Genomic DNA, 27,904 nt, shown 5'->3' on the forward strand with positions numbered 1-27,904 from the left:
GGTCAAGCCCGAACACCTGCTTCAAAGTCTTTTTAAAAATAATGAATAAACCCACAAGGTGCATTTCATACCATAAAAATCTGTCTTTTTGGATCCCATGTATCCTGTATTTTCCAGTTCCTGATACATGATTTAACTCTTTAATGAGGACTATTAAAGGAACTTTCACAAAGGTTTTAACATGACCATTCGAAAACAGTTTATTCATAAATAACACCTTTCACAGATCACAGACATAAAAGTAGTGGGTCAACCGGTGTTTGCCTTCCATGTGTGGTTCAGCAGGACCATGCAAACCATACAGTACATACTCAGAAACCTATCTTGTGCTATAATATTGGTAATTTAATATTTTCATGTACTGGATGGATTAAAAAGCATTTTATGTAGGCCTACTGTGTTTTCAATAATGCGCATTTCAGTGACAGCTGTCGTTTACTCAGGTGTGTATGGAAAGCATGTGCCTCTTTTTTTCCGCAAGGGTTTCTCAAAAAAAAATTTCTCTGCAGTTTGGAATTTTCTCTCATATTTGTGATCCCGTCCAACATCTTCGGTCAATTTTAGCGACTCCGGACTAGTGCTTGCGGTCTGGGCAGCCAGCTGGGCTGCGCAGACATGGCCGCCATTATGCACAGCTAGCGCAGGCAGACTGCAGGCACCACGCTGACCAGAGGAGTCGCTGTTGCACAACGTGGTATGGGATACTCATTTGATTCACACTTTTCATCCCTGGGGACTGCTATAACCAGTGCTGGACTCGCTGGCACAAATGAACAATACAAGGGTTAACAGTTACACACACTCATGCGTGTGTGAAATTATGGGAACATGCTGAGCCTGAGAGAGCACATTTCTCATTCACCCTCTTCATTTCTACTACTTTCTGTCATGTCAGGCCAGTGCTGGTTTGGGCTTTGGTCGGGCACCAGTTGAACCCTCGATGCCGATCTCCTCTCCAGCCATTCTGTCCTTCTGCCACCCGCCATGCCATAGTCCTCCCAGCCACCTGAGGGCACTATCATCCCAATGCTCTGGAAGCAGCAGGAGAAGGTAGCCAGTCCCAATGATTCCCGCAGCAGCCAGCCTCACCTGGCTGAGCTGGGAAGCTCCAGTCAGGTACAAATCTGCAGCTACACAGGGTGCAATGGGGTTAGAAACTAGCCAATTAATATTCCTGAGCAGTCTGGAATGTATATGGTGTTTAGACTATACTACACAGCTCAGCTGGAATACTAGCAATTATGTTAACTTGCCATGTGTGGTCTGTTTGAAAAAATCAATTTACCCTCAAATGAAATACAACAGCACTGTAAAATAAATACTATCAATTATGCCTACTAGATTACTTCCATATAACTCCAGTGGCTTTATAGCTCTTGTATTCTTTATATTTTTGTAATGCTTATATTTTCACTATTGCTGGAGGGATTAAGACCTTGTCATTTATACATATTCCTTACAGTACATCTTTTGTAAGCAACTTATCATTCAGCATGACATACTCAGATACTGAGATTCATGTAATGCTTACATGGAATTTACACATAGGGATAAACTGAGTACATACACATTTACACTAGTAACTGTGGGTAATTACATTGAGTGTTTGCTGTATTTCCTGCAGCACAGTCTGGTGTAAGAATGCCCTTACACAATACATAGAGCTTACATGTACAATTACACAGGAGCAAGGAGCCCTTACACAATCATACAGCTTCCAGGTAAAAATTACACATGAACAAGCGGGAACAGGATTGCTGCAAGCATGACTAGATTGCAAGATTATTGCAAATGTAAAACTTGAGTCAGTAATGCTATAACCCAGTGAATTTCATCACTGGCAAGCAGGCTGTAAGAAACAGAATGACGGTGTGTCAGTGGTTACCGGTGCTTGCTGGGACACTCAGCAGGACCCCCAAGGAGATGAATGTGGGGTACGTGAGAACTCCCCCCAAATTCACCAATACATTGAAAGCTGGAAAGAGTGGAGAGAATTATTAAAGTTATTATAAGTTATTATTATTAAAGAGTATACACATAACACAGGTGAGTAAAGCTTGTGGGATAAAAACTGGAAAAGCTATTATTGATTATTTGATTACTGTTAGAAAACATTTCTCATGGATCTGAGGCAGTAACTGACTGTTATAAAGTACATTACAGAACTCATGCAATGAACAGTTGGCATTACTTAGTAAAAGGTGTGACTGAGAGTAAGGGTAAGTACGATGTGGGGAGCAAGAGTTTTGTGAAGGAGAGCATGTGTGGCTGAGCAATTGTGAAAGGGCTCCCCCTAGAGGCCATCCCACCAAGTAGCAGCGCAGCCAGGCCACACAGCATGTCCCAGGGCATGCGCTGGGAGAAGGGCCAGTACTCCACGTGGGTGAGGTAGAGCAGCACACACATCCAGGAGTGCAGAGCGCAGCTGCACAGGCCCACGCAGGACAGCAGCACACTGGCTACGCCCGCACCAACTTCCCCCACCCTCCGCTTCAGCAGCACCTGGAGAGCACACACACACACACACACACCACACATGCATGCACGCACGCACACACACAAACACATGCATAAACACACACGCACACACACACACATACACGCATGTACACACACACACATATGCACACAGACACACATACACGCATGTATACACACACACATGCATGCACACGCACACACACACATATGCACACACATGGACAATGGACAGACACTCAATACAGTATGGCAGCACAAAGTGTTTTTTTGTTTAAGCAAAGGGTTTGGGCATTACATCACTCAGAGCTAGGAGTTGACTGAGTCAGGAAGCAGAGAGAGCTGGAGGGAAGCGAAGAAATTGAGGGTCATGGGAGAACAGAGCTGGTGCTGACCTTGTACAGGGCGGAGGTGGAAGCAGAGCCCACCCCAAGTGCCACCCCAGTGATGGAGTCACTGTGGAAACCATCAGCATAGGCCATCATGACAATTCCAGTGATGGAGAGGATGGCTCCCACTATCTGCAATAGACAACACAAAAAAAGTCAATCTTAACAAGTATTTTGGTCTTATATTTAGACTTAAAATCTTATTTCTGTTACTTTTTTGCTAAATAGGACAAAAAGATTGCCTATGAAATGAGACAGTTTGACTCTTTTCAAGATTTGCCAATAGAGAAGGATCATTTCAACTGTAAATAAAAATCAAATATTTTCTACTTGAGGGAAAAAAAAGGATTTTAAGGTACTCTTTCAAATATGACCACCGCACAATAATCTGGACACACCCACCATCCAGCCATCGACCAGCCCACATGAGGCGAGACAGGGGCGCGGGGCGGGGTGCAGTGTGGGGTGCTGGGCGTGGCTGGGCGAGGAGCAGGGTGCAGGGCGAAGCGAGGTGGGGGCAGAGCTCACCCTGACGCCCATGAAGCGGTCACGCAGGCCAATCCAGGACAGCAGGAAGGTGAAGGCCTGGCTGCAGCACAGGACGGTGCTGGCGTCGCTGGCTGAGATACGGGTCAGCGCCAGCAGGTACAGGTAGCCGGAGAGGCTCCACAGCACGGAGAAGGGGGCGGAGCTTCGCAGGAGCGCCCGCAAGGGCACCGCCCCTCCTCCCAGGGCCTCGCCGCACTCCCTGCAAGAGTTTAAGGAAAACTATCAGACCCCAAATGCGAGGGGGTGGGGGTGCCAGGGGGTGAGAGACCACAGCACGTCACATTACATTGCATCAGTTTATTCATCCAGGCGTACTTACAGCATAAAGTATATTCAAATACACATTGATGGATTTACGAGAGCTGCAGTAACAACAAAAGCCACTAACAGCAAAGTAATAAGTGACAGAATGAAGTGTGCTGTTTGCACATTCCTGCCAATCATATTTAACAAACATGACAATTGGCCTAATAATACTGAAAAGCTACTGGGTTCAGACAGGGTAGCAAGTTCAATTGCAGTAAGTGGGGAAACAAGTGCATGGTATATCTTAGACCAAAGATATACCGCAGTTGGTAAGCCAATTTAATAGCACCAGCTTACGTGCCAATCCTGAAGTGCAAACGCTTGTTTATCTTAAAGTGAATCTGAGAAGATTAGACACCCAAAGCAGCTTATATTGAGTTTGAGTGTGTTTATACTGTAGTATGTGAAGACTATAATCTGCCACATGATTGTTAAACTCTTCGTCTGCAAAAACTGCAATCAGCAGGTAACTCGGTAAACTAAAACAACTGTTTTTAATGTTCTGAAAATGGCCATTGTCATCTCTGAATACATTATTTTTCAGCTCAAATAATCCACCTTGGTATCATGTTCCATTGAAGAATCAATGTGAATGTGACATATACTAGCAACACCATCTTAGCTAAATATATTTGTTGAGTGAGGAACATTTATAAATGGTCACAAAAGTTTTAAAAAATCATAAACACATTAATACAAATATGAACTTGCATTTCATGTGTATATCAAATCTGATTCTTTCAAAAAAATTGGGAGACCTGGATAACCTCTACCCAAAACTCTAACAACTAGATACAAAAAAATAAACGTTTTGAGGATTTCTAAATTTTCACAGTTGAATTTACCCACCTGAAGCGAGTCACTGGCCTCTGCCTCTGGTCCGATCCGATTAGATGTCCCAGGTAGTACAAGGGGAAGACAAGAAGGTTCCAGGTGCTGCAGAACCAGGTGATGAAGAAGGGGGCGTGGAGTTTGAGGAGGACCAGCTTGGCGCTGTGTGTGCTGGCAGTCCAGGCCAATGCAACGGCACCCCCCAGCACCACCCCCCATGCCACCCGCCTGATGCCAACCAATGGGCAGCGATCACAGCACCCTGTCGCACTGTCCCCCTCAGACCCTGCCATTTCGGACATGGTCGCTTCCTCCCCTGCTGCGTCATCTACAAGGGGCGGGTGGGGGTCAGGATCAGGGAAAGGTCATAGTTTAGAGGTCGCTCACACAACACACTGGGTATCCAGTTCATCAGGCTTCTCTCCTTCCATGAACCTCTGCAGTATGCTCTGTGAGTGCAAGTTAAGACATGAAGCCTGCACTGGGTTCATAACAAGGATACACAGAAAGCAGGAGGCACCCAATAAGAGATGAACCAATAAAGTCCTGTCAAAAATACAGTATAACTGACATAATTCTGAGGTTAGCCCAAACACCCTTGACCAACGTATTCATGGAGAAACAGGCTACCAAAAGGACAGGTCTGACAAAAATTCGGTTTAAGAAAAGCATTGGGAAAAAAACTAAAATATGAGCCAGGTTTCAATGTTCCAACTGAAAACTTATTGATATCATTGGACATTTTACAATCATCAAATGATTTCCCTCCCATTCTTTTTCCAGTGACCGATCATAATTGCCCGTCCCTTTGCTGTGAACACCTCCATTCTGGAAGGTGCACACATGCATGTACATTCTCTGAAATGCATGAAGTCACCTTTTCGCTTCTTTTCCACTATGCAATCTGCTTGTGCAGTGACCACACACTGAGGAGAGGAACATCCTGGCAAATATTTCGGCCAATCGTGTGTCGCTCCATGACACCCCTGCCACAGCTGGTACTGGAGCAGCCAGCATTCAGGCCATATGGCACATCCCTCAGCACAGTGCTTTAACTGGATATACCACTCATTTGAAAGTACTTGTTCTCCCAAAATAAAATTGCATGGTGTATCATCTCTAATAATCCCTAATCAAATGTTGGTTGATTCATATCCAACCTTCGATGAATAGATTTCCAAGCACTGAACAAAAAAACATGAATTACAGGAAGCACTGACACTGATTCCTGTTCTGGTTGTGTCAGGTGATTTCTGTGATGTCATCAACAAGAAATCTATGACATCACAATGAGAGACTGAACCAGGCGATGCGTCTTACCTGGAGGGGCAGGAGGCGAGAGGGCAACAGGAGCAACAGCAGCGGGGGAAGGAGACACTTTGGCCGTTAGCTTGTTCATGGCTGTCCTTCTCTGTATTCCTCTGCGCTGATAGTCCTGCTGTACTCAGGACCCCCAATGTGAGGAGTGTAAGCCTCTGAGGGGGCAGGACAGGGTGTAGCAGGCAGGTGGATTAATATACTTAAACTAAGGAGATCAGCCAATCATCTGGCTCCGTAATTACCATTGCACCACGGGCAATCTCAATCTCAGCATCTACAATCCTCCCGAACCACTCATCATAACCAGTAAACAAAGCACACACACATGCCCTCACAAACACAGAGCATACGGGCCCGAACAAATTTATACACAGGACGTACATTTACGAGCCCTTTGATCTACACCAAGGAGGTTTACAGATCTATAGCCTCTTTTCATCTGCACAATCACAATATAATGCATGCAAATTTCGGGATCACTTCAAAGCTGGTTAAATCGCCCCAGAAGCAATGAGAGATGCAGCAATTCAACAGTGCCTTTAATTGGCAGCAATTGAAAGAGTCTAAAAATGTAGAGAACAGATGCATCTAATCGGAAGTGAAATGACATCAGTCACATAAGGAAAACCCATCGGAAATGCATCATTACTTCTTGCATTGATTTGCTTTTAAAGTAACAACCTGGTTCCGTCTGGGGATGCGTGTTATCATATTCGGTGAAGTCTATTCAGTGTAAGCATTTGGACAGTGACACAATTTTTGCTGTCTTGGCTCTGTACTCCAGCACAGGTTGGAGTAGTATGTACAAAAAAGGGCAGCAATTCTCACATGGATCACTGGATGAGGATGTAAAAAAAAACCATTAACTTACAGCTGACTGCACTTTAACCGCATATTCATAGTTTCAATTCAAATCCAGTGCATTGGAGTAGGGAGCCAAAACACAAAAACTGTCACTGTCCAAATACTTAGACTGAACTGTATTTTCTGAACTGAAAACCCATTTTAATTTATTGACTAGTTATAAACAGCACAGATTAAACTGTACCAATCATTCAACCTTAATTACTCAAGGGTACAGACAAAATGCCCTTACCAGAATGACAAAAACACAAGACAGATTGATGAAAAAAATGTTTTATTCCTTTTTTCATCTCAAGGTACATTATTACGAAAGAACTGTAAAAAAACAAACAAACAAAAAAAACAAAAGACAATCACAGATTTTTTTTCTCCATTTTTAAATGTACAAAATTTAGATCCCATTCCTCCAAACCCTTACCCAAAACCCCAGCCACGGAGAGCATATTAACCCTTTCCATGTTGAGAACAAATTACAAGCTTTTTGTACAAAAATATTACTTTTAAGATTTTAAGTTAATGTGAAGACGTTGTGTGTTATGCTCATAACCTGATTGGATGTGTTGGGGGGGGGGGGAGAGCAATGCATTGTACATGATTAAGGAAAAGGAGGTGAGGGTGTTACAGAGAAACAGACACACACAGCTGTACTTTTGACCACATGACCTGTGTGCTGACGCATGGTGGAGGTGGGCAGTAACAGCAGAGCATAATCCAACACACCATCGCCCATTCACCCCACCTCCCCCAAAAAAAACAATAGAAAAAGTGTCATACACGCACACACAGACACACAGACACGCACACAGACGCACACGCACACACACACACACAGGCGAATGCATGCATACACACCACACATACACACGCACACACAGACACACACAGGCGAATGCACGCACACACCACACACACACGCACACATACCCTACTGCGAGTGTGTGTGTGAGGGGGGGGTGGGGGGGGGGGATGTGGCTGAGGAATGTGTGTTCCTGGGATGTAACTGAATTATAAACTGAAAGGTGAAAGTGAAGGACACTGCACTGCAGAGACCCCCCCTCCCTGCCCCCCAGTCCTCAGTCCTCCAGCACAATAGGCTCACTGCTGAGGGGCGGCAGGATGGGGGCAGGAGGGGGAGGGGGGAGGACCTTGACCTTGAGGGGGAAGTGGGGTTTCCTGGCAGCACGCCTCATCTCAGTCTGGGTCAGAGCCTTCCTCAGGGCTCTGAAACAAAGAGACCCCACATTACACTTCACACACACAACCCTGAAAACACACACATACACCCCCGAAACACATCCAGCAAACACACACAGCAGGCAGGAAACTACGCATCACACACAGTTACACACTACTAGAACACCATATACACACACAGACCCCACATTACACTTTACACACACAGCCCCGAAAACACACACATACACCCCCGAAACACATCCAGCAAACACACACAGCAGGCAGGAAACTACACATCACACAGAGTTACATACTACTGAAACACCATATACACACAGAGACCCCACATTACACATCATACATACAGCCCAGAGAACACATCCAGCAAACACACACAGTAGGCAGGAAATTACGCAGCACACACAGCAGGCCGTAAATTACAGGCCAAACACAGTTACACGCTACTGAAACACACCAAATACACATAGAGCTGACATTAAATAAGACCATCTCCTCACACAAACACACCCACCCAAACACATACACTCACACGCAGCCAAAACACACCACACAAAGCACACCCGTTAAATGTACACACCACACACATGCATGCATACACGCACACACACTCACAGGCATTTTTAATGGAAAAATACAATTAGGGATAGCATTTTTATGTTCTGTGATACTGTAATACAGATATAAAGTGATCGATGGTAAAGAAGAAAATTAACATGTCCTTTGGTCCACAACCTCCAGATGAGAACAGATGTTTGGAGAGCTATACCAGGTGGAATGTTTGCAGAGGTTTACCTGATAGTGTTCAGATAGAGACTGGTTTTACCTGGTATATTTAGTCGCCACAAACACCACTGGGGTTGGGGAGTCTCCTTGGTTCACCTTCTGCCTCTTGACTAGAGATTGTGAGGTTGTCCGCATGCCTGAGGTAAATGGTCTCCCATTGGTGGACAGCTCGGCACCTCCCACCTGCAGCCAATGATAAAAAGGAGTTTTGGTTTGCAGCCTGTGCAAGGAAAATGTATTTTAAATTAGGAATGAGGCTAGCAGCTCCCCAGAGACCAAGGAAGTCCCACAACAGGGCAGTCAAACCACAGAGAGAGTGAGAGTATGAGTGTGTGTATCTGTGTGTGTGTGCGTGCATGTGAGAGAGAGAGAATCACAGCAGCAGCAGACTCTCACAATAGCAGTAGCATTAGTGCTAGTATCAGTTTCACTTATAATGCTAGCATTAGTCACATCTCACCAGTGTGGTGCTGAGAGGGGGGAGGGAGGGAAGGAGAGAGGGAGACAGGGAGAGAGAGACAGAGAGGGCGAGAGAGTCACACTCACACTTTCGAAGGGCCTCTTGCCCAGCAGGTTTGAGGCACCACGAGGCTGGTTGCCTTGGTTACCGCTCATGGCAGTTGTCGTGCTGCTAGGAGCCTTGAGCCGTAGCGGAGCCTGCAATGCTGTAGAAACAAAGAGGATCCACCAATTAACACCAGAAAGCAGGCATCATCGCATTTCACACATCCCACAATGCTTTGACTTGTATGGAGACATACCACCAGGGCTGTGGCACTAACGTTCACAAACGCACAGGCGCACAAACGCACACAAGGACCGGCACACGAGCATGCCTGTGCTCTCTCACCCAGCTCTTTCACTATGGTGGCCAGGTCTGCCCGGGGCGAGGCCCTGGCCTTCACAGGAGCCTTCGAGGACTTAGAGAGTCTGATCATACCTGGAGGAGAGACAGAGGGGAACAGAGTGAGAGACAGAACATGTGCAGAACGGTCACACAGACAGCCAGGCCAGCAGAGGGCGCAGCGCTCCTTACACTCGGCTTTGACGGCGGTGGAGTTGATGGGGACGTAAGGGCGGCGGGCGGCGCGGCGCGGCTGCAGGACGTCGTGGCACACGCGGCGCGCCACGCGGCTCAGCTTGGTCGTCTGCAGGATGAAGGTCTGCCGGTTCTTGGCCAGCAGCTTGGCCCGGCCGGCGCTGATGGCGTACGGGGGCATGCCCTGCGCCTCCGTCCGAGTCATGTGACCTCTGGGCGCCGCCTCCTGCGGGAGAAAAGGGTCACAGTTATGACAACCTGAGAGACATCTGTCAATCATACACTCTTGTGATTTTAAAGCTGAACCACTTACATGAAATTTCGCATCAAGATTCTGTGAATTGATCAGCATTGTGATTTACATGAGGTACAGGAGACAGAAAGGGTTCGGGCTGTGCTGTTAGAGGTACCGTGCTGGGTCGTGCGCCGCCCTCTAGCTGTGTGGGGGTCTTCAGTCCTCCATACTTCTTCCAGTAGATCCAGCACGACGCGCACAGTCTGCACTGCATGCTGGGAGGCCCCCAGGCATACCACTGTGGAGACTGTGCAGCTGCAAGAGAGAGGACACCAATGATACTGGGCTGGCACAAATTAAACACTGATAGTAGGTGTGCTGATGGGAGGAGAGACCAGTAACATGTGGTTGGTAATGATTTGGTACCCTTGATTCAGATATGATTTGATAAACTTGATTCAGATATGATTTGGTAAACTTGATTCAGATATGATTTGGTAAACTTGATTCAGATATGATTTTCCTAAACATTTCAATGTGAAAATAGGGTAAGGTTACCCTATGTACAATGTTTTAGAGACAGCTGGTAATCAGGTCAAAAGTCAACGGATAACATGTAAAATGTGATCAGTGCAGGTGACAAATAAAAATGGAGGACCGTTGCCAGGTTTGCCCATCGGAAGCTGGAGTCTAATTGGCTAACGCGCGACTTGTTTTCGGCGCTGGTGACGGAGGCGCACTCACTGAAACAGCTCTCGCAGCTCAGGATCTTCTGGAACCCTGCCGACCCGTTCATGCCAGGTTTGGTGCCCGGCGCCATGATCTGGTTGGGGTTGGGTTTGGTGCTGGTGGGGGAAAGCAGGGAAGTAGTAAAACAAATTACACAGTGTAAAGATTCTGGAATAAAACGGAAATGTACTGAATAGTGATATGGACCTATGACTAAGAAAAACTACAGAAGGAGCTGAATCTGTTCTGGTATGAGGGGGGAAAGCACAGATCCTTTCTCTTTGAAGCGCATCATGTGATTATTTGATGTTCCCGGTAAGTCCGCTGATAGGCAGGAGACAGGAGTACCCAATACAGAAGGTGCTTACTAGGTAGGGATGTAAACCTGCTTCAGTTTGCTATCTGCTTCCGCGGCCTTGAGACGTTTCTGAAGAGAAAAAAATGACAAAGCAAAACTGGAATTAAAACTCTGTAATCACCCTGCACTTGAATGAGGCATATTATTACACTCTGACCTGGATTCAATCACCATTTTTCAAACTCTGCCTAATCTGACTATTTTCTGCACAAACACTGTTTGGCCACAGTGGCATTGGCAATGTGCACAAATGTTGACTGAACCCCAGCCACTAGGTGGTATACTACTCATTCAGCAATGTCTACATACAAGGGTATTTATAGAAGTGGTAGGAGCATGACTTTAAAAACAGGAAATGAGAAGAGCAAATATGACCAGCAGAGCAGTAGCAGAGAGGAGACTCGGGTGTCTGGTGGGCGACTGTACTGGACCCCCTGATCTGCCCCATGCCAGGTGATTGCGCGCACAACCTGTTGGATGTAGCGGTCCGTGGTCTTCCACATGTAGTAGAACTGCACAATGCTGGCCAGAGACTTCCAGGGCAGCTAAGAGGGGGGGAAAGAGGGTCACTCAGAACTGCACCATACTGCTCACCACCCCTCGCATATTACTGCTGTTTCATCCTTCCCCATGGATGAGGGTACAAAAACAACACCCCTCACTGGTATTTGACCCTTGCTTCCACAACACCATCCCGTACACCCTTAACCACTTTCCCTCAACCATTTAGCCACTACTGCACAGTAAACCTTTAACCACGATTCCACACTACCACTTAACTGCAGTATCCCCTTAACCACTAATCCACAGTACCCCATTAGCCAGTAGTTCACAGTACCCCATTAGCCAGTAGCCCACAGAACCCCCTTAGGGACGAGTGGATCTGAGCCACAGCTTGGGAAGAACTGCCTTGCAGGAATGGAAAGGTTGAAATACTGGAGTTTTGGTGACTCACAAAGTCCTGCCGGATGTCGGTGAAGTCCTTGCCGTACTTCTCCAGCGCCTCCTCAAACAGCATGGCCTCCGACGCTCCCCACTCCTCCATCTCATCCCGGCACAGCACTGGCCCCCCCTGGGGTGCCAGCGCGCACATAGCCTGTGCCAGGTCATACCCGCTCCGCTGCAGTGTGTCCATGGCGTGGAACTGCCGGGGCAGAAATGTGGAGTGGAGTCAGGGACAGCCGAAGTAGCAGCAGAATCTCACAAAAGCAGCAGCATTAACTGTCCACAGTAACGTACAGTAGCGGGAGTATTAGCATCAGCAGTAACGTTAGCATTAGCAGTAGCATCATTGTTACTAGTAGCGTTAGTATCAGTGTCAGCAGTAACGTTAGCATTAGCAGTAGGAGTAGCTTCAATGTCATTAGTAGCGTTAGTATCAGTGTCAGCAGTAACGTTAACCTCAGCAGTGTCTCACCAGTGTTACGTCTCTGGAGGCGGCAGCAGCGCTCATATGGAGACTCGGCTGGCGGATGGAGCTGCTGCAGTCGAGCGCGCGAGCGAACGTCCCGACGGCACTGGAGGAAAAACAACACAGAGTCCACTCTCAGGACCTCCACACAGCCACAAAACAGCAGTTTCAACTGGAGTTTAAAACGCCTAAAGCACCGTTTCACTTTTACAGCAGGCAGAGCACAGATACTCCACTCACCGTGCCACCACTAGGAACTGGTCAATTTGTGAGTCCTTTAACTGGTTGTCTGGGTCCCACACCTTGGTCTCCAGCTTCTCCTGCACACGGCCATCCAAATCCCCTACACGCAACCATTAAAGGGGATGAACTCCATGGGGCTTATAGTTATTTATCCATCCCCACAGAATAGCGAGCAAGATATCACTGATAATGCATCAGGCCAAAAACATTGCTAACATAAGCATTCAACTTCACATGTCACAGTAAGTGGCATAGTATATAACAATACAATAAGTATACATTCAGTGCTAAAAACAAACATTTTACTAATACCATTACATACAATGTGCACAACAAAGACCTATGGCCTGAACCAAAATAGTATACACAACAAAAATGTAGTGAAAGCTACTGTCAATCAGGAGTACATGGGTCTTCATCCCCACCCACCTTCGGCCAGCCTGTCCGGAATCTCAGCCTGGTACTTGGATCCAACCCTGATCTCCCCCTGGTCTGCTAGCAGAGTCTTCTGGGCCGGATCAAACACCAGTGAGTAGAAGAAGGAGTCCTGAAACAGACATGAATAGGTTCTAAAATATCCATCCAACCAGACGACAACTTTTTAACTCCATGTCTGTTAGGTGCTTAGCCCTAATCCGGGAAGAGAACCAGCAACCTTCCGGTTCTTCAGACACGCCACACTGATGCCAAAAACGATTTCAGCAGGGTCTCACCTCTTTCTCCAGGTATCTGGTGAGCAGGTCAGTCTCATTTAGGAGCGTGACGTTACACTTCCCCCTAGTGGAAAGAAGAAGCAAGATCAGGAAACACAGGAAACTGGAGGTTAAGTCCTACTGGCACCCCGCTGTGGCCCCATTCTGCTCTGAAAATGAGGGCAGTACTCAACCAAATGCACTCAGACTCTAAGGAGATTCGCAATTCAATCAAACTAAAAACCAACCTTCCTGCATTCTGTAGTTGCACAATTGTGTCTTCCTGTCATAGAGATACACGAACAAGGGGAGTTTTCTGGCTGTAGAATGATAGAGGCAGGAATCAAGAGGTTCCACCCAATGAAAATTCGTTTTTACTGAATTGTTGACACAATGGGCTGAATCTGATTGGTCAGGCAGTAGTAAACATACCTTTCCAACTGTCTGTTTGGATCACATATTTTTAGCAAGCTCAATATAGTGTTACACTATATAGACAATTCGTTTATTTTTCCCTAATGGAGTAGGTAAGATCCTCTGAACTGTTTTGTTTTTTTTCTAAGCTTAGGTAGATTGGGATGGCAGGTATGCCATCCCGCCAAGTTACGCCTTGGCGGGGGCATGCTCCATACCTATACAGCACCGAGAGTTTGGCACTTTTCAGGGTTCCCCACAGAAATAACCACAACAGCCACAGACACTCAGCCCTTAAAAACATTAAATTCTGTACATTCTCACCCCATTTCAACAGACAGAATTCATAAACAACTTCACATGTCCACACAATAAAGCCCCAAACTAAGGGGATTTTGCGTTTTCTCCTTCTACTTTTCATTGTTCTTCTTCTTCTTCTTCTTTGTCCTGCCGCCTATCCCACTAACAACATGTCTCCCCATTGGACACTTTACCGACACCAGCCAAATCTTCACCTACACGACCCAATCAAAAACTTGCATACACATGCAAAATACCCATACCTTCTTATTCTGAAACATTTCCAGTTTCAACAGCCAGTCTGTTGTAGCCTAGTGGCCAAGGTTAGTCTTGGAAACACGGCGTCCTGGGTTCAAGCCCAGCTAGGGACATGTTTCTGTAACCCGCTTTTACCCTCACTAATAATTGTCTACTACTTCTCAATTATTGCTTTTCACCATATCTACCCGCTGTTCACCGAACGTACACTGCATTATGACGTACAGTCTGCACGTTCTTCAGTTATTAACCGGCTACAACATTGCAAAGCCATATGAATTCAACGGGAGCTCTTCTGTGCTTACTGTTCTTCTTTAAAACTACGGACAGGTTCGCTAATGATATTTCACGCATTGCATAGCTATGTCATGGTGCTGCACTAACAAAGTCACAGACTGGTAAACCTCCGGTTGAAGGATTGAATCCCGCCTCACCCTCGGGCAGATAATTTCCTCTTTTACACTAACGTTTTCTTACGCTTTTATATTTTCTTTACCAAAACTCACTCACGGCCACCCATATGCATTTCATGACGGCAAATGTATTCCTTTTATTAAACAGTTACACCAGTTCACCACTGTGCCATTTCTACTAACTATATTTCTTCACTTGGCTACCGTACAAAACCTTCTTATCAGCAAACGCCACGTTTCTACATTCATGTTACCTCGCCCTGTTCTCTATCTAGCCACATACACACAATTACTACGTATGTACGTTCTGCAACTCCTCATTAAAACATTACATTTTAAATCATGACTCACTCATAATTATAACTACTACTACTACTGAACATGAGAAAAGCACACCAATGCAATTGATTTCACACGTAACTTAACCCTCCATTTTAATGACTAATGTTTTATACAGACTGTTATATATACCATTCGATAAGGAAACTAAGCTCGCTCATGGTCACTTCATTTACTGCGTACTATAGTCTGTGATCATGTCAACCTTCCCCTACATGCCCATTCTGCTAAAAATATATTGTTTCAACTACACAATTTCATAATTTCTCCTAATTTATCTCACACTGTTGTTATTTTCTCATATGCAAAGCCTGCTGGGACATACGAGTCTGCTCCTATTCTCCACTATCAAGTATTCCGGTTCTGGCTTAGCAAAACAGCGAAGAGGATTCCTACCTGCAGATAAGCCTATCAAAATGCCTTATAAACCTTACAAACACTAAAACTGCATCTCCACGAAATAACAGACAACGGAGCAGGACAGAAGGGTACACAAGTTGCGACCTAGGGAGTTCTAATTCTACTAATTCTTGTTGATTCTTTTGTCAATCAAAGCTAGTTGGATGGCTGTCAGATCCATGAGTACATACACTGGCCATATTTCACCTGCGTTTCTGATGTGTTTACGCTTACGCCACCGCACCCTTCTGAACTGTTTTACATATATAGCAAACCGAAACTGCTTAACGGTACACGCTCATGTGACTGTACAAATTCACACAACGATAACCATAATCCACAACGTTTCTTACAGGGTCACTTCGCATTTCTCACTCTCATAATAAAACGCTTTGCAAAAAGAAATGATATCCCATAAAAAACACGGTTTTCAACGTACAAAAATGCCAAGTTACTCACACATACAAGACATACACCGTCTATAACTCATTCATTCACACTGCCAAAATCCAGGCCTGCCATTAAAAGTATTGATATCAAAATGATGCCAAGTTACGGTACTAGAAACAATATAGGCTATCTTGTCTCACCAAAATTAAATAAGATGTATTCCAAAGCAATGCTACCCAATATTTCCTCAATTCTTTCAAGTCACTTGGCCCTGTGTGCATAAGCATGCAGTACATGGACAGGCCAAACATATGTGTGGATGGCTTTCTCAGTCAAGATTGATTGAATAGGCGTCTATATGTCCAATTTCTATTGGTATGTATGTATTTCGCTGCCCAGCGTTTCTGTTGCGTGAATGATTGTATGTGAATGAATGAGTTATAGATGGTGTATGTCTTGTATGTATGAGTAACTTGGCATTTTTGTACGTTGAAAACGTGTTTTTTATGAGATTCTACATACAGAGTTTGTTGCTCAGGTTCAAGTTAAACAAGGTCACAAAACTTGCTATTATGCAATAACTGTTCTTTATTTTGCAACAACCCTCTCAGGAAAGAAAATACCCAAACATGTAATTAACATTGAACAACAGCTTTATTTTATTTTGTCAACAGATTCTGTCCTGCAAGAACATGCCAGTTATATTGAAACTATACTCTTCCCTTTTTTGGCTTGCGTGCCATTTTTTTCATTATTACACAGGTCTACATGAAACAGAAACCACAAATACAGCTTAAAATAGACATCCAAAAAGAAAATTCTTTATTTAGACACTTAAATGGCTATGGTCTTCTTCGGGCAGCTAACGTGCTGCAGTGTTAACCATTTTAACCAGGTGCAAACTCTCCTACATGTATATAGGAGTATAACATTGAGGAACAATTGAACTCGTATTAATAGCAAAACACATTAAACGCATCAGACTATAACAAAATACCTGATATACCAATACAATTAATTGAGTGGCAAACTGTAACCCTTATAATTAGTGGCATATTCTACTCTGAAAATCCTATTTTGAATGGCCAGTGTTTGCAACTATCCTATTCATTAACTACATTTCTGCATAGCATAGGCCACGCATATTGTACATATTGAACATAGAACATGAGTACAGTATTTATTTGATTCCTCCTTAAATCCAGTATAATGGCATTACTCATTCTTTGGAACTTTTTTCTTGGACATCTGTTAAAAAAGCCATAGAGTGTGCATATCCAGTGGGGAATTGTTTAAGTATGCACTTTTTGCACATGTGTACAGGCTTAACCTATTAAACGGTGGGGGCTGTAATGCTGGGGAAAGGTAAACATACTCTTTGGATTGGTTTTCCTTTTTTAAAAAAAAAAAAAAAAAGGCCCCTGGGCAGCACAATTTTGAGGCCACACCTTTTCCTGTTTCTGGGGAGGCTGGGTCTTGTGACTAGACCCCTTGTTCTAGATTCTGCTTCACAAAGGGAAATTTTTTTTCTCTCTAAAAATAGAAAACATTTAGCATATGCTTAAATGAGTTCCTTTAAGAGTGAACAGCCATTGGGGCATCTCAGGCTACTTTCACCTTAAGGCTCAGGCTTAAAAAATGACAATAAACTGTAATAATAATCCATCTTCAGCAAACAGCCACACTGCTATCATTACAAGCAGGACTGAGGCTGTAAAGTGAGGAAGTATGGAAGGTTTGTGAGCGTGGCATTTGAGTCAAGCTACTATTTGTGTAGTGTGTGACGAGTTGTGGAACATTGAGGTTTCAGTATCTGAAAGACAAACAAGGTAAGCATGCTTGTGGTAAAACTACAGCAAACAAGGACAACCATAAGAAAAACTAGTTGCATGAAAAAAGCTAAGAACACTGATTAACAAATATAAAAATATGGTAAGTGAACACAGTCATTACTACAACTGAACTGCTGTTACAAACAGTTCTTTCTGCACAAAAAATTAGGGACCAAATGAATCAAATGTGAACTCTATAAGGTCTAAACCTCATTTTCATTGTGAAGCACCACAGCTATGTTCAGACGCACCAAAAAAAAAAAAAAAAAAACAAGCAACAAGCCCAGCGAAGGCACCACTGATGAAATGCACTGAAGGTATTATTAAAATCAGCATGAGATTTTAGAAACCACAAAATGTCGGCTCTGAGTTAAACATAGACGGAAGAAATGCACTTTCATACACAATACTGCACTTTAAATTTCTGAACTTAACTCAATTTAGCTCAAGACAAGAGTAAAGCATTTCAAGCGCCTTCAGTTTAGCCAACCCTTCAGGACTCCAGACAAAGTTTCTTATCTGGGCTGTATATCTTAAGCCAGGCATGGCAGCCTTTTGTAGGCTACATCCCATAATACTTCATCGGTGGTCACTCCTTCTCCAAAAAGAAACATTGTTTTTATTTCACTTTGACTCAGTGGAGAGCACGACTTGGTTTTCTTTTCACCACCACTATCAGCAGAGCACATACATACATGGGTTTTTTTTTTGCATTTTCCCCATTTAATTCATCCATTTTCATTAACTGCGCGAATATCTTGACTCAAAACTTGGCTGATTGCGTAGGTTGTGTAAAACATTGGGCTAAAATAATTTTAAATAATTTTTAAAGTAATTTCAAATTAGGTTCTTAATTTTAAGAATCATATTCCATCATTATTATGCAAGCACTGTGTGAACTGCTTCTCTATAGTAGCACTGCCATCCAATAAACTTTGATTACTTCAATGTGCCAAATGTAAAAGGGTTGGATGTGTGAGATTATACGAGTGTACTGAACAGCTACAAACATTAACCAGTCTTATCAATTTTAAAATGCAAGTCTGTCTGTTAAATTATATTCAAGTCATGCATTAAATAGGGCAAATAAATTATATTAGAGTTTATTTGCATAAGCAGATGTTCCTCTTGTAGCAGAAATTAGTATGCTATTCCATCAATTTGTTGGTAGTTCATTAGGTATAACAAAGTATCTGAACACCCATCTATGTGACTGCACAGTGAATTTGAAACAAAGCTCTGAAAACACTGGAACTGGGAGACTCTGACGAGGAAACATTTGACATCTCAATCGACTCTAGTTCATGGGTGTCAAACGGCAGTCCTGGAGGGCCACAGTGATTGCAGCTATTTATGATTTCCTATCAGTCAGCAACCAGTTAAGACCTTCAGAATAATAAGTGTGGATTATTAAGCCAATAACCATCTTAAATTAATCATCTGTGCTGAAATACACCGAAAACCAGCAGACAGAGCACACCACCAAAGCTGGATTCTGACACCAATGCGCTAGATAGAATCTCAATCGACGCATCACAAGTTATCGTGTGTGTGTGCGATGTGCGAGTTTATCGCACGTCCGCGAGACAGGAGGTCGCCGTGTACGCACACGTGCCGTGAGAAGTTACGGTATGCGTTCACCCCGTTGGGCAGGGCATGGGGGGTTACCGTATGTGAGTGGCGGGGAGGGACTCAAACTGGCGAGACAGGAAAAGCTCCCTGTGCTTCAGCTGGTGTTTCTGTGACTCCGAAGACGACGGCTGTTTGGAGTCCTCCTCAAACTCCTCTGTAATAAACACATGAGAAACGTTAGTGTCACAGGGGGCTACATCACAGTCACCATTGTGGGCTTCAGCTAAACCATAGGCCAGTTCATCACACTCCATCACAGACCTGAGAAAGACAGTGCAGTGCAGCCCCTAGGGCAGCCAACCACATAATAATCTTCTCGTATGGCCAGAGGTTAGATTCCCCACCATGGCAGGGCCCTATGCTAACATTTTTTCCAAGGAACACACGTGAGTGTGGAGAACAAGTTGGAAATTTCAGGAGCACATGAATGCATCCCAATTAGTATGTGTTTCAATATTATTTTTCCAGTTAGCACACATCAATTTTCAGGAGAAAATGCTCCAGAGATGGGATCACTGCAGAGTTCTGCATGGTACTTTCTCCAGTATGATCCGATAGATATCTGCTACCCTCTCAGCTCTTCCCCATCTGAATGCAATATGAAAAAAACATAAGGAGGAAGAACTGTCCGCAAAAATAAATAAATAAATAAATAAATTCTGTTCATGTGTGCTACTTGCATCTGTCAGCATTCACATGCCACATCATTTAGTGCTTTTTGCGGTAATTATTTTTCCATTTCTGATACTTTGATGCAAAAAGTATGCCTGGCCACATCAGAGACACTTGCAGCTCAAAGGTATTAATACCAAAGCAATTAGAAATGTGGGCACCCGGCCCTTCTACATGAAGAATGCAGAGGGCTGTGATGTCATTGTTGCCATAGGCAGCAAATTAGCATTACTGAATTACTGGGTCGCTAAACATAGCTGTCCCAGCTATCGCTGAGAGAGCTGAGCCTGGGTGAGAGGAACAGTATTTTTATGCATCTGTGTTCAGCAGTGATCAGCACTGTCTGTCCCCCGTGTCGGACTCCGCCCCTGTAACCATCCACAGGAAACCTTGACAGAGTAAGCCACACCCCTATCACTTAAATCCTTTTAATGCCACCCAACCCCAGCACCTACCAGCCTCTTCCATGCACAACAACCTCTTAATTCTGAGGCTCCCCCACAAGAAAACACACATATCCACACACACACACACACACACACACACACACACACACACACACACACACGTGTGCACACTCACACCCACACAGGCGCGTGCACACACACACATGTGCGTGCGAGTGCACACACACCCACACTCACGCAGGCATGCACACACGCACAAACATACACACATGCATGTACACCAGCAGAAGCAGACACACAGATATGAATAATTAACCCACTGTGTGCCACAGAACACCAGGACACATCAAAAGACTCTTTTGTTCTGTTCATGGCCTCAGAGGGAGGGGGCACAGATAAAAAAGCAGACTGGGCAAAAGGGGGGGGGGGTACAGGAAGAGGTGGGCCTGGCAGTGGGGGGAGGGGTTCATAGAGATGTAGACCGTGCAGACAAAGCTGTCTCTTGCACGCTAAGAGCGAAGTGGTGGCTCGTGTCAAGAGGATGGTTACAGTGTCTAATTCCCCCACCCAAAAAAAAGAAAAAAAGACAAACAAATAAAAACATTGGCAAGCATAATATCCCACACTTCCAAAAGATCTAATTTAGAAACTGTGAAGAGAATTTGTCAAAACAGGAGAGTTGTTCTGTGCCTATAGATATGCTTTTCTTTTATTGTCAAAGCAAATGTCATTGAAACCTCTATGTAGCTCTACTGGGCTCCACCTCCCACTGCGACATCAACAGACAGAGAGACTGTGAGGTGCATTGGCACAGACTTGAGGACAAGTGTGTGAAAAAATGATGAGAGTGGGAGAGTGTGTGAAATGGAGAGATAGATGCAATGTGTGTGTGTGTGTGTGTGTGTGTGGGTGGGTGTGTGAAAGAGGGATGGAAAGGAGGTTCGTACAGAATTGGGGATGAGTGAGGCTACGTACTTGCATTGTTGTCTGCCAGGCTGTTGAGATGAGTGGGGATGTCTCTCCTCCTGAACAGACACACAACTTTGGCTTCTACATTTCCATTTGCCGTCTGAGAGAGGGGGGGGGGGGGGAAGAGATCACTTCAAGAACACAAAAGAGAAATCTTGGGTTTCCAAGAGAATTTTACATGTCATCACCACGCTTTGTTTAGTTATGCTGCCCTTAGAGACTGCTTAAGCTTGAGAAACTTGCCACACAGAATGTAGCAATGACACAATTTTTGATCTTTTGGCTCTGTACTCCAGCACGTTGGATTTAAAATTAAACAATGAATATGAGGTTAAAAAGTGCAGGCATTCATCCATACTGGGTGATTGATACTGCACAAATGAGCAAAGCGATTCCCCTGCTCTGTCGCTGTGAAAGATTACAGTGTACATACAGTATAACTCTGCATATACCGTAGGTAACCGGGTAATAGTCTGCTTGGCTATGAGAAATAAACCCAGCAGGAGGATGCTAATCGCAGATCACAGCAGCTTGCTTTGGGTCTGTATTGATGCCAGCATTTTTAACCTCAGAGTGAGGGGCATATTTCCCATGATGCAATGCACCCCCTTAGGTCTCAGGATCTTACATAATGACACTCAACTCTCGTGACATTATGTAACCAGGTCTGCCCCAGAAACCTGCCACTCTCTTTATCCCATGGACTTCTGGGTCCTGTTCGACTGTTACCACAGTAAGGACAGAACACTGACACCACTGTAGAATAAAGAATTCTCCCTCACTGGCATGGAAAAACAATCAATTGTCAATTGTCATTAGGGGAAGTTGCCCTTTCATGTGTTTTTATTGTTCAGCTGTCTAATCAGGTAAACACAGGGCTCGAAATTAACTTTTTTACTTGGTAGCACTGGTGCTCCCAACTTCAAAAAGTTAGGAGCACCAGCAAACATTTAGGAGCACCCACCAAAATCAAATGTAAGGAGCACCAAGCTGAATGGCCAGCAGCATGTTGTAGAATAAATGCCTGGCCAATCGAGCTTGAATTCTTCGTTGCCACACATTTGTCACGGCATTTCTTGTGTTTCGCGCTGCCTCCGTGCTTAGTTAAACTCTCACGCTTAAAGAGCATATTGCAGGTTGGAGACCCCAGTGAATCAATGTGTAGGAAAATGATGTAGGAACTAGATTTTCATAAAAATATATACTTATATATACACTACAGTGACTTCTGGAGTCGTTTGCATGAATGCATTCTGTCGCCTCGGATGTCAAGACATGAAAGTGAATGTTCGCATAAAAACATAATGAATGTGTTTGAGAGGATATATAAAACAGTTACAATCTGACTATTGGCCTGTTATATCCTATTTGTTGCATAACAACGGTCCAAGTCCAACTACCAACGACAGTTCTGCTTGACAACGGTAAAATATGCCCAAACGGCCACGGAAGAATATTTCAATTTCAGGTGATTAAATCGATAAAAATCAATAAATACAAAAGTAACCATACATAGTCATTGTTGGTAACCCGTTGTATATAAGTGGAATAAACCCCTCCGGGTTGTCCCGGTTATTAGAAAATAACGTAGGCTACTTCGGTGGTAGTATGGGGTTACAGAAGAAATCATAGGACAGATGGACCGACGACAACGTTGCTTTTTCATACGTAAGTGGGCTAATTTGCCTAATCTTCGCGGGACTTTAGACCACGGTGGAAACGCAGACAACAATGGGCTGAAGGAACCTTTTAGTTCCTTGAAAAGCAGTTCCTGGGACTAAAAGTTCCGGGTACTTTTGGTGGAAACGCGGCTTTTGTGATAGAATTTTACTTCCGCATCTAAAAACGCCAAAGGAGGAGAACCAGCGGAGAACTGGGCAGGTGTCTTGGTGAGTGACCAGCGTTAGCTTATAGATACACGTATATATCTATAGACATCTATGTGCGTTAGCTAACAATATCTAACGCTGTGTTGTGTGTTCACATCACAACATTGAAAAGTTTTCTATGACAATAGCCCTAAGATATGTCAATACAGCAGTGAAAACGTTGCTCACTGAATAACGAAATAAGCGAGACAAAGTTTTCAAAAATGATACCATGTCATTCTACGGTCAATATCTGGGACTAAATCTTGAATAAATATATAAACTTACCATTGGTTTTACGCGTAGAGATGTCCCTTTTAAGACTGAGTGGTCATATATTGTCTTGGACAATCCGTTTGTGAAATATACGCGCATTTGTGACGCCTGGGTACCTTCCAAAATAGCTGTGTGTAATACCACACGTGTTGTTTACGGCTTTGTTGCCCTTTTAAGTACAGTCTGGCTTGATTGACAATTCATTTATTCAGTAGGTGAGAGTATACTTTCTAACTATGTATAACATGTCTAATTTTGCTTTTGGAATAGCATTTATAGGTCAGTGTAACCGAAAGTTCTCTCGTCATCGCATTCACTTACGAATTCACTCTGTGGTAGCAGTAAAAGTTGCTGCACCTGACGAAACATTGTCAACGATTTTTTGTTTTAGCTTTCGATAACGCTAGCTAACGTTACCGATTTAGCTAGTTACTTAGGTAACGTTAATAAATTGATCATAAACGTTTGTCTTCAGGTAACACTAGTTAAGGCGTTAGCTCTCTGTGTCACGTGACACTGGAGTGCCGTGAAAGGGAGTGATTGAAGGCTAATATTAACCTAAATCTAAAATCAGCATTAAAGTTAAGAACGTCAAGCTCACGTTTTATTGGCTAGAATGGTCACTGTCAGCTCACAAGGTACATACTGAGTGTACTAACTAGCGAATTTACAGAGAAAGGGACGTTCGACTGGAAAAAAAAAAATCATGTATGTCCCACAGGGCTGCTGGCCACAGTCAACGCCGGCACAGTCCAAATCTCATACTAGACCATTGGGCCAATCCACACACAAGGACAGTGCTTTAACAAGAAGAGACACCCAGCAGCCTCCAAAAATACAACACGTGTTTGTATTATTACTTTTCCTTTATATTATTACTTTTTCCTTTGTCTTATTGTTGGTGTTATTACTGTTCTTTTAGTTGGAAATTACTTTTAACCCAACGCATGAAAGGCGCTTTGCAAATAAAATGTATTATTAGCATGTTTGTTATTGTATTATGTAGCCGGGGGGGGGGAGCTCTCTCACCTTGCTGAGCTCCTCGATGCGGCGGATCAGGTACGGGTTGCTGGAGGAGTTCTCAAAGTACACATAATCTGCAAAGAGAGATGAGGGACAGGAAGAGGAGAAAAGGAAGTTTAAAAAAGACAGGATCAGTGCACTACCGAGTGAGTGACAACAGAGGACACACTGATGCTCCACACATACATACAACCCCCCTGATGGGAATGATTATTCTCTGCAAATATTTACAAACACGTGACCAAGAACGTTGACATAAGAAAGTCTGATGGGAACCCACATCTAAGAGCTACATACCGAGCAGCAAGAAACAGTCCACATTACCGCTATGTGTACACAATGCAATACGTATCCCGATAAGAGGATTACGTTACAATGTGTACCCCAATAAGGTGGTCACGATACAAAACGTATCCCGACACACATGAGGATGTGAGTTTTAATAGTTTTAAAAACCAAATCTGATATAACTGAGTAAAGCATCAATCAGTAACAACAGCTGTTTAGAGTGAACAGAATTTTGAAAAGGCTTTCCTCATGTAGAAATTCAGAGCATGTATACTTGTATAGCATGTGATAGTGTTTTTATACCCACTGAAATGAGGAAGCCCACAGTTACCATATCCAGCAGTAGGACACTAATCCACAGCAGATCATTAATGAGAAAAGCCTCATGACAAGCGCGTGCAGAAAGGTGTAATTAATGTACAGGATCTCTGACCTGTATCAAATTTAGGATGATGAAAATAATAATTAATATAACATTAAGCTATATAAACTGGTTGTTTCGATTATAAAAACCCTGCCCCAACAGAAAGCAGATGGTTTTAGCAAATTCATTTAGAGAATAATTTGTGAAACAAGAGGCTGTGAGCTTAATGCTCATACTGTGTGACCACTAAAATCAGTGGATTAATAGCCGTTTTCTGTCCATGCTGTCGCTTTTATTGTCGATCCATCGATTGCCCTGTAAACGACTTTATAAAAACAGTCTGCCAAAGAAATGTGAAATGATGTTCGTATTACGTGTTTAGCAACACCGCGGAGGCTGTGTGATGTGACACCGACACTGTAGCCTAGTCATTTCTAAACCCTAGCGCATTTAGAGTGACCGCTCTTGTGTCTTAAGATTCTCAAAATCGGTATTGCCTCGTTTGATCGCGATTTGAAATGAATGGAACATCAATGGAAGACATACGTCATCACACCACACACGTCGACTGGATTCATATGCACCCCTTCACAGGCATGTTTGGAGTGTGCGCGGCGGACAAAGCCAGGCGTTGCAGACAACTACGTCCACAATAAACTTCCTTACAGTAGCCTATAACACAGCTACGTACAGTATCAGGTGTTTTGAAGCTTGCCACGGGTTTGGTCCCACAGGCCCTAAATAAGAAAGGTTACAATTTTATCTGGCCAATGTACAACAATAAATGACCCATCTACACCGTGCTCTAGCATATCACGTTAGGGAAATTTCATAATTAGCGTGTGAGCGTGCGCGCGTCTTCTACTGTGGCCATATTTTAAAATGATAATTCTTTGCCGTAAACAATGTTGCTACATGTTTAAAAAGAGCGGCGTCCGACGAACGTTACATATGTAGCCTAGACTATACTGATTCAGTGATTCAAATATAAAAGTTAGCTAGCTGTCCTACGAACTTTGCGAGCTTACAAAAAAATTCCAGCTAAATGCACTTGCTAACGTTTGTAAAACCCTACTCAGGATTTTATGCAAACTGATCTTGCTTGATAGATAGCCATCGTCCAGCCTTTTAGAAGAATAAACGAGACAAAAAAGTTAACGTTAGCTAATGTTAGAATTACCAGCCGCATAAGTAGTAATTAAAGCAATTTACTTACCTCCAACTCTATACATGTTAGCCGCCATTCTCTGGTTCTCTTATGAACACAGCAGCAAAGGGATTCCCCGCTTGCATAAAAAACGCCGATCAACTGCTGCGTATCCCACCAGGCGAAACAAAGCCGGAGCACCCTGAACAGAAGCAGAACCGCGGCGGGGAAAAGTTTAAAATTTCTGTTCCAGTGTTTTCTGGGGGTTAAAATGTGTAATCGTAACGTTTCAACTGGAACAGATCTCCCTCTTTCTTTAGATCACCCACAAAATACAATCGCACACCGCCCTCGCTACCCAGTCTGATTATCACTTCACTCTTCCTCTCATCCTCTGCTCTCAGCACCATCCTCCTCTTCCTCACCTCCACTCGTCGCACACACGCCAACTCGCCGAACGAGCCCCCTTTCCCCCGCCCCTCTTTCTCATACAACACATACATACGCACACACACTACAACGTCATCTTCGGATACTTCGAAGCACAAACGTCACTCGGCAATCTCCGGTAACTTTATGAATACACTGAAGTGACCTCGACATGATGAGACCAATTTCCTATTAGTTGCATCGTTCATTTGTTATAATAAGAATATCTAAAATTAAATTGTGTATGCTATGTATTTGTTGTATAGTTTGCAATTAATTTTATTTATTAGCAAATACTATTGAGCCTACTTTTAGGAAAAAAACATTTTGAGAAAATTGGAGTACTCTGTCCTTCTTTAATACAGACATGGCATTAAATGCCCAATGAAGCTGCTTGTAGAAACACAATGAATGGACAAAAGCCATGGAGTGAGAGCTAAAGAAATATTAATATTAATGATCTGAAACCATATTTATCAGATCTACATTGTTCAATAGTTATGTTAAAATTTTAATCACATTTAATTCACTTAGCAGAAGTACTTATCAATGGCGACTTACAATGCAGGAGATCATCATTTTAATCAGTGGGCCAATATTAGGATTAAAATCTGAAGTTCCCAAAACATTACGCCAACATTGGCCAATGGCAATAGCCTCACAAAATAATACAAGCTGACCTTTAGTGTGATTTGCTCTATGACAAAGAATACTGTACATGGCTAAGTGCTGGGCTATTTTAATTCTATGGTCTTTGGTCAATGACTAATAGTGACTAATAGTCTCACATTAGGTGTATCCAACTGTGTGCCAGTGCTGGTAGTTAACATTGGCTTTATTTGACTACACAATTTCATTTTTATTTTTTCCTACTCCTAAGTAGCTTCCCATAAGGTATTTATGTGTCGTCATTAATGTATTAAAAATACAAAAACCTGATAAGTTTTAATAATTGATGAGGATTTACCCTCCTTTGTATTTAAAAGCCTAAATTGGGCTAAATTCCCTCTGTAAAAGCAAACCATAGAATACTTTGTCCAACATTGCCCTCTACTGATCT

The 27,904-nt window shown here is 43.6% G+C and overlaps 2 protein-coding genes across 4 annotated transcripts; both read right to left on the reverse strand.

Annotated features, from left to right (window-relative positions):
* Nucleotides 1–238: 238 nt before the first annotated feature.
* Nucleotides 239–5,952, reverse strand: LOC118235875 (solute carrier family 35 member F4). Its single transcript, XM_035433741.1, has 7 exons — nt 5,874–5,952; nt 4,572–4,881; nt 3,396–3,615; nt 2,874–2,999; nt 2,310–2,502; nt 1,886–1,975; nt 239–1,130 (listed from the first exon to the last, which is right to left on the reverse strand). The coding sequence occupies exons 1-7, from the start codon at nt 5,950–5,952 to the stop codon at nt 892–894; spliced, it is 1,257 nt and encodes a 418-aa protein (XP_035289632.1). The 3' UTR covers nt 239–891.
* Nucleotides 5,953–7,109: 1,157 nt separating this feature from the next.
* LOC118236547 (metastasis-associated protein MTA2-like) lies at nt 7,110–26,952 on the reverse strand. 3 transcript variants are annotated; one of them, XM_035435023.1, is made up of 19 exons: nt 26,841–26,952; nt 26,485–26,617; nt 24,623–24,690; nt 21,456–21,549; nt 19,438–19,555; nt 13,446–13,509; nt 13,162–13,279; nt 12,730–12,832; nt 12,496–12,595; nt 12,034–12,222; nt 11,549–11,623; nt 11,089–11,147; nt 10,736–10,836; nt 10,167–10,306; nt 9,754–9,982; nt 9,568–9,657; nt 9,264–9,382; nt 8,758–8,900; nt 7,110–7,958 (listed from the first exon to the last, which is right to left on the reverse strand). In XM_035435023.1, exons 2-19 carry the CDS (start codon nt 26,510–26,512, stop codon nt 7,811–7,813), a joined length of 1,986 nt encoding a protein of 661 aa, XP_035290914.1. In that variant the 5' UTR covers nt 26,513–26,617; nt 26,841–26,952; the 3' UTR covers nt 7,110–7,810. The 3 variants fall into 3 exon arrangements, with proteins under 3 accessions (XP_035290914.1, XP_035290915.1, XP_035290916.1); XM_035435024.1 differs by having other exon boundaries at nt 26,774–26,841; XM_035435025.1 differs by lacking the exon at nt 26,841–26,952 and adding an exon at nt 26,795–26,813.
* Between the last annotated feature and the right edge of the window lie 952 nt (nt 26,953–27,904).

The sequence above is a fragment of the Anguilla anguilla genome, chromosome 9 (genome assembly GCF_013347855.1).
Source record: "Anguilla anguilla isolate fAngAng1 chromosome 9, fAngAng1.pri, whole genome shotgun sequence".
Lineage (NCBI taxonomy): Eukaryota > Metazoa > Chordata > Actinopteri > Anguilliformes > Anguillidae > Anguilla > Anguilla anguilla.

What these genes read in the sequence shown, in the direction of transcription:
- LOC118235875 (XM_035433741.1), bottom strand. Translation starts at nt 5,952, where the DNA reads ATGAACAAGCTAACGGCCAAAGTGTCTCCTTCCCCCGCTGCTGTTGCT. An exon ending in CCACCTCCGCCCTGTACAAG is followed by an intron (nt 2,503 to 2,873) that starts GTCAGCACCAGC and finishes TGTGCTCTCCAG; the next exon opens with GTGCTGCTGAAGCGGAGGGT. An exon ending in GAGTGTCCCAGCAAGCACCG is followed by an intron (nt 1,131 to 1,885) that starts GTAACCACTGAC and finishes CACCCTGTGTAG; the next exon opens with CTGCAGATTTGTACCTGACT.
- LOC118236547 (XM_035435023.1), bottom strand. Translation starts at nt 26,512, where the DNA reads ATGGCGGCTAACATGTATAGAGTTGGAG. An exon ending in CAGTTCCTAGTGGTGGCACG is followed by an intron (nt 12,596 to 12,729) that starts GTGAGTGGAGTA and finishes TTTTTCCTCCAG; the next exon opens with TGCCGTCGGGACGTTCGCTC. An exon ending in CCGACATCCGGCAGGACTTT is followed by an intron (nt 11,624 to 12,033) that starts GTGAGTCACCAA and finishes CCCCCCTCTTAG; the next exon opens with CTGCCCTGGAAGTCTCTGGC.